The sequence below is a fragment of the Zingiber officinale genome, chromosome 9B, assembly GCF_018446385.1.
Source record: "Zingiber officinale cultivar Zhangliang chromosome 9B, Zo_v1.1, whole genome shotgun sequence".
NCBI classification, from domain to species: Eukaryota; Viridiplantae; Streptophyta; class Magnoliopsida; order Zingiberales; family Zingiberaceae; genus Zingiber; species Zingiber officinale.
Genome location: NC_056003.1, coordinates 98,059,421 through 98,066,809, shown reverse-complemented (window position 1 = coordinate 98,066,809; position 7,389 = coordinate 98,059,421). Strand labels below are relative to the sequence as shown.

Here is a 7,389-nt window from a genome sequence, read left to right as displayed (position 1 = left end):
TTCCGACCGTCGCTGCCTTTTCCTTTCTTGTTCGAGCGCAAGCGACATATGCGTGTTGCGCATTTGCTCGGATTGCTGCCCTCTTTGCTCCTTGACACTGACGACCCCATCACTAGCCAATTCCCGCAGCCGCCGTCGGAAGGTAAGATAATCAAAATGGATTAATGAACACTAAATTATTTGATTTATTTCATAGGTTAATCAGAATGTTAAATAGAGTTATTTGATTAATTAAACGATATATGATTAATTAATATTATGATTGATTAATGTAATTAATCTGGAATAATGGTTTAGAACCGTTTAATAGATTAATCAATTAATTAATAAGGATTGATTTACGAGATTAATCTAGTTAAGTGAGGATTAATTAATTGTTCAGCTAAGTTATTAATGAGTTTGAGAAATTAATTAATTAAGCTGTTGACCTATAAATTAATTTGGATAAATTAATTAATAGATAGGTGATGTAGATTTGGATAATTTAATCGAGTAGTTTGATATTTATCACAATCTATGTCAATTATTTCGTGAGAATAAATTGTTAAAAAGATTAATACTTAAGAATTAACTAATGACGATGGATTAATTAATAGATTAATTAATTAATCAATGGAGTTTGTATATGGATTAATAACTCGTTAGATTCTTCATATCATGTAGAATTCGAGCTCGATGTGACCTTCGAATTTGATGACGGATAGGATAATCTACATTTGAGATGGATAGTTTATGCTTCCCTTCTATAGATGTTGACCTTAGTGCATAAATTTGTTATTTATATTGATTTTACGGTAGTTATTTTACCTTGATATCTACTGTGCATTTCTTGAGCTCGACCTTTATTTGCTTGATATTATATTTTGATCTATTTTGATATCTATACAGTCTAATTTGTTATTCCTACTTGGGTTGGTTATACATATAGGATATTACCAGACCATAGTATAGTTGTGACTATGTGCTCGTGCATTTATATCGTATTATATGATTATATACTTATACCCGTACCTATACATGTTAGATATTATACTGTAGCAAGTGGTAGAGTATTCTACTAAGTTATCCGTGTCGGAATGTCATCTGGGACTACTTGATTATGACCTTGTTGTTTTAGGGTATTTAAGATAATACCATAAAATTAGTTGAGATATTATAACTAGATGACTGATTTAAATTGTTACTATTGTACTTGCTATTGTACGTACATGTATGTTGCTAGACTTGCTACTTATTACATTGCTATGCATTGGAATTGTCCTTTAGACTAGATAGTGGTATTGAGTTATCACACGTAGATCGTAGTTAGATAGTTGAGTTATCCTACTAGACATTCGTTTGTTATTTAGGCTCATGCCTAAATCTTAGTGAGACCATACCATAGTATAGCTAGTAGAGCTTACTCTTGGATGTGGTTGTTATTGCTTATTTAGCATTTTTGGTTTGCACACTTATCTTGTCTACCTATGGGACCATTGTAATATTCTATGATTTTTCTGGAATTTTAGGATATTTTTACAGAATTTTTAGAGTGGTAGAAGTAGCAAAAATAAATAGAATCGTAGAATAGCCTACGCGGGAATTGAAACCGAGACCTATTGGGTCCTATGACTTAAGGTGAACTCTAGTAACCAGGAGAACCCAGCAGGGCCGTGCTGAAAGGAAAGGGAAACAATTTTATTTAAGTTAGAGTTGGGTGAATTAATTCCTTAATATAAATAGGGAATTAAGTGAGGAGTTTTATTTTTATCGTGACTTACCTCTTCTCCTCACCCTAATCCCGCCGAACCTCCCTTCTCCCTCATCTCTCGGCGCCAACCACAAGGAACCTAGGGTTCTGTTCCAAAGGCCCCAAGAACACCTTCCGGCGATAATTCCGGCACGAGGGCGTTCCTCTCCCTGAGAAGAGCACGTAGACGCAAGAGGATCGTCGAGGGAAGCGTCTCCACCGGAAAACTAGCGACTAGATTCGTAAGAAAACTAATGTAGAAGGTAAGAAACCCTTCACCTGCAGTATAAGTAGTTCTCGTGTGATTGCATACTTTAGTTTAGTAGTATATGGATTTGTGGCACATAGGGTGTGCAACAGCGCACACCAAGTGCCCGATAGTATGTTCAGCACCATTAAAATGCGACTTAGGCATTTTAATAGTTAGCTAAATGTGATAGAAGTATTTATTTAGTATATGCAGCTTTACTACAGCTTATATGGGACTACGGTCCAATGGGTGGGCTCCCACAGTCGCCTCTAGGTTCAGATAACCTAGCTCTAGATTCAGATAACATAGAAATAGCAAGATAAGAAAATTTAGCTATAACCAGTATTTATTTTAGCAGTGGCACTATACTGGATCAGATATCCATTGGGTTGGACTCCCACAGTCGTCCCTAGGTTTAGATAACCTAGTAAACCCTACTAAATTCGGGACTTGTAAACCCGGGTCTAGATAGGGATGCGCGCATAGCAAGTACAGTTGCCGGGCCCAAACAACAGCATGATTATTATTTTAATCTATTTATGAAAATAGTTTTCAAAACTTCACAAATAGTTATGTGAATTCAGTACAGCTCTAGCATTAGTTAGAATTAGCTCAGCTCAGTTTTGTATCAGTTTAGTTTCCTATTGATACAATATGATAGCTTATGTTAGCAATTGTTGCCATGACTAGTTTGTTTGTATGCCATGCTATGCTTTTACCTGTTCAGCATATATTTCAAATAGCATGTTTTAAAAACATAAATTGCATCGTATGCATGTTTTAGTGAGGTAGATGGTTTCTTACTAAGCGTAAAGCTTACAGATACTTCTTTCCTTATACTGCAGATAAAGGTAAAGGAAAGATGGATTAGCGGAGGCTGGAGGTTAATGCGATGAAGATGTGTGTGGAAGGAACCTGGAATGAAGATCTTGGATAAATTAGCAAACTAAGACTTTAATTTTATATAGTGTTATTTTCCGCATTTCTAGTTATTTTAATGCCTTGAATCATGAAAGACTTGCTTAGATTGTCAGTACTTATGCTCATAATCCTAATTATGTGTTATTGGTATGTTCCCAACTAATATAGAACTCTTGTAGGTGAGTTTGGCACGAAACAGTGCTGAAATCAGAGTTTTGCTGCGAAATCAGAAACCCCGATCGATCAGTGGATCGATTGGGAGCCCTCAATCGATCAGTGGATCGATTGGGAGCCTGGTTCCGCGAACAGTAAGCTTCTGGATCGATCAGCCGATCGATCCAGTCGCATTCTATCGCAAACAGAAAGTTCAGGGATCGATCGTTCGATCGATCGGGAAATCCTCCCGCGAACAGAGAGCACTGGAATCGATCACTGGATGGATTGGCCAGTCTGGATCGATCAGCCGATCGATTCAAAGTATTACCCGAGCACAGTAGCGATCTGAATTGATCTATGGATCGATCCAACAGCTTGCAATCGATTGAGTTCAATCTGGATCGATTGGGGAAGTTGGGTTTCGACCAAGAGACCTAGTTATTCAGCTTCCTGACCATAGGGGATGTAGAATATGCCATGTATACCTTAGATTGCATCCCTTAGCACATGTAGGACCAAGAACCTGTATTAGCTGAGCAAGGTTTTAAATTGGTACAGTTTTTCCGCACCTAGACTTAGTAATGGTCATGGATATAGCTTAGCACAGCATAATGTGACGGTCCGGCCTTACAGCCTAGCCAGTAGAAGGCGGGTCGTCACAACCATCCATGATAGAGCGTTCTCCTGCAGGGCAGTGACTATTTATATACCCTGATTGCTCATGAGATCATTTGTGGTAGAGCATCCTCACACAGTTAGTGGCAGGGAAGTTAGATAGCTACCTCATCTTGTCTGCCCATAGGACCATCCCTGATAGAGTGTTCTCCCATGGAAAATGACTATTTATATACTCTAACGATGCACGAGACTCATTCATGATATCATTGACTGTTTACAAACCTTGACTGCCCATAAAACCATTCGTGGTAGAGTGTTCTTCAACAGTAAGTGGCAGGGGAGCTAAATAGCTACCTCATCTTATTCTCCCACGGGACCATCTGTGGTCGAATATTCTCCCACGAACAATAACTATTTATATACCCTGACAGTGCATGTGACTCATCCATGGTAGCATATTGTTGCGCTAGTCAAGATTTGTATATGCTTGCTATATGTTGGTTGCGTATTTATTTATGTAGGATTTGCATGTACTCCCGATTTATTGGTTATATATACTTGGTCGAGTAAGTTAGTGGAGGATTATGTAGTTGTTTATGCTTTCATTAATAGTTGCTTATAAGGACTCGCTTACATTTATAGTAAGTATTATTATATGAGATTGCATTATTTGATCTTCTTACATTATGTAAATCATACACTATCTTTCTATCTATCTGCTGAGTCATTGTACTTACTATCCCTTTTTCTTTGTCTTTTAGGTTAGCAGATAAAGAATGTGTTGTGTCGCTCAGAGGTCCTGGTTGCTAGTCCTACTCGAGTTGGATTTCTATTGAGTTGCTTGGTTCTATTTTTCCCGCTACTTATGCTTACAGTTTTCTTTCTATAACGAATTTTAAGTATGTTCACATGTACATGCATACATATAAGTATTATCATTATTATCTTATTGTGTTGGCTTTAAATAGTTTGATATTGATTATTTTCTATACTGTTACTAAGGAACCTTCCAATTTGAAGGATAAGTATACCCTCGGGGTGTAATGTAATAGAATCCCTAGCATAAACTCGTTCGGCTCAAAGGCCAATCAAACCTTAGGAGCTCAGCTCCCAACTTCTCCAAAATGTAAGGCTCTCAACTTGCATCTGCCCCACCCCAATGTCGGTCGGACTTACGGGGGGCTTAGCTTCCCACTTCATAACTCCTAGTCTATAACAGTCGGCCTAGAGCCAATCGAACTCTCTCTATAAGACAACATTCACTACAAGAAAAACCCTCATAGACATCGGTGGAACAACAACGGTTTTAAGCAAAAATCGATGTCTTTGAGTATTTTACACCGTTTTTTTTCAAAAACCGATGTCTATGAGCACAAATTTTCGCTCATAGACATCGGTTTTTTAGGCGATGTCTATGAGCACCTTTTTTTCGTTAATAAACACTGATTTTAACAGCGATTTTTAAAATCTGGTGTCTATGAACCAAAATTTTGACGGACTTTCTTAGCACGCTTTCTTTTGGCCTTCTCACGAAACCCTAATCCTCCGCATCCTCCTTTTAGGAGTTACCATTTGAAAGACAAGCAATGGATCTCTCGACGGCGATGTGGGGGTGGTGGGCGGAGAGTGACCCCAGCGGTCGATCCCTCTAAAGAGGAGGAGGAGGTCGTCGTGGAGAAGGTGCTTCCCAACGGGGACTTGTATATCGATGGGTTCGCCGGCAGCGCGCCTCACGGGCGTGGGAAGTACCTATGGGCAGATGGATGTATGTACGAAGGGGACTGGTTGAGGGGGAAGCCCTCCGGGAAGGGGAAGTTCTCCTGGCCGTCGAGTGCCCACCTACGAGGGCAAATCCTTCAAGAACAAGGTGATGTCGCGCGTCTTCTCCGAAGACTACGAGTTCCTGATAGGCAACGACAAGCGGCTGTTCGACCCGCGAAGCCCTGCGATTCAGCGGTGGAACAAGGTCCTCCTCGCGGCCTCGCTGGTGTCCCTATTTCTCGACCCTCTCTTCGTCTACATCCCCAAGACGTCGGCCATGGGGTGCATTGACATCGGGACTAGTCTCGAAGTGGTCCTCACCACGCTCAGAACACTGGCCGACATATTCTACGGCATTCAGATCTACGTCCGCTTCAGTACGGCCTTCGTCGCGCCATCCTCTCGAGTATTCGGGAGAGGCGAGCTCGTCGTCGATCCTTACAGGATCACGTCGAGGTACTTGGCCAGGGGATTCTGGGTCGACCTGGTGGCCTCCGTGCCATTGCCGCAGTTAATGATATGGGTCGTCATCCCCAACCATAAGGATTCCACCATCACCGACAGCAAGAACTTTCTTCGATTCATCATCATCTTCCAGTACCTACCCAGGCTCTTCTTAATCTTCCCCCTCTCCGAGCGAATCATAAGGATGACCGGAGTCATGACCGAACGCTTGGGCTGGAGCCGCGTACAACCTCATACTCTACATGCTCGCGAGCCATGTAAATGCTAGCTGCTAACCCCCTACGAGCTAACCTTTGCCATCGCCCATCCATAGATTTCGGTGAATTGAATCCTTAATTTGTGTGATCTATCTATACAGGTGATCGGAGCATCGTGGTATCTTCTGTCGATCGAGCGGCAAGAAGCATGTTGGAGAGCTGCCTGCCAGCTCCGGGACTTCTCATGCCAGTATAAGAACTTGGAGGGCAAAGGGCGCGATGGTTGGAAGAGGAGAAGTGAGCTAATTGGGAGTGATGGTTGGAAGAGGAAGAAGTCCTGGACGAGGTTTCCTCCTGAAGGAACGAAGATAACTCCTCCTCACCAGTCACCGGAGTTCCGTTGGAATGACTATTGCTATGTAAACATATCCTTTTTATTGTCTCTAGCTAGTTCACATTTGTTTTGTCCAAGAGCCAAGGGAAGGAGCAGGAGAAGCAAGTGTTTTGGGCCCTGGCGCCTCTGACGTCCATGTCCTGGGCTAATGTTGGAGACGATGACGATGACGATTACTATGCTACCACGATGCCGCCCTAGGCTGTTTGGGGAGTATCAGAGTAGCACCACAATAAGAAGGTTGAGGAGACCATAGAGGAGGTATGTGAACACATTGCACTCAGATGTGTTGGCTAGCTGTTGACAATGAAATCTAAGCTATTTAAATCTATGTTTTAGATTGTTTTTCATACTAGCATGTTGTATCACTCTTTGCTCATTCCTTTGGTGTAGTATCAACTTGAAATATGAGAATAATCTTTAAGCTCAATCACAATTCAAGATTTAGCAGCATTTTGAAGAAGATAGTGTTTCAACATTGCTCTAAAAGGTGGCTTCTTGTGAGGTTTTTGGAAGTGACCATTCTTCTAACTGCTATACAATCCCTAGTAGGCGGACATTTAAAAAAGCCTCCCAAGCTCATAAATGGCCTAGGTGGTCTAAATTGGTCTAAAGAATTTTTTTTCTTTAATAAGTTGCTTGTTCATTTGATATTAGAAAATAATTCTAATTCTCCTTATCAGCCCACTCGACGAGAGCCTCCTTATTCTTATTATATATGTTCTCCTTATCTTGCCTTCTTTTTTTTCATTCATTATCAAATTTTTATCATTTAATTTTAATACAGTTAGAATATTTTTTTCTAAATTGATTGTTTTTGTTGGTCGTCGTATTCTATTGTTGTTATGTGTTTGGTGCTTTATGATTTGTTTGTTTATGATTGTGAACTTGTTTTAAT

At 40.5% G+C, this 7,389-nt stretch overlaps 1 protein-coding gene across 1 annotated transcript; it reads left to right on the top strand.

The window, feature by feature from the left end:
* Positions 1 to 5,544: 5,544 nt before the first annotated feature.
* On the top strand, positions 5,545 to 6,692 carry LOC122023211 (protein CNGC15b-like). The gene is made up of 3 exons (XM_042581289.1): positions 5,545 to 6,123; positions 6,259 to 6,516; positions 6,570 to 6,692. Exons 1-3 carry the CDS (start codon positions 5,545 to 5,547, stop codon positions 6,690 to 6,692), a joined length of 960 nt encoding a protein of 319 aa, XP_042437223.1.
* Positions 6,693 to 7,389: the final 697 nt, after the last annotated feature.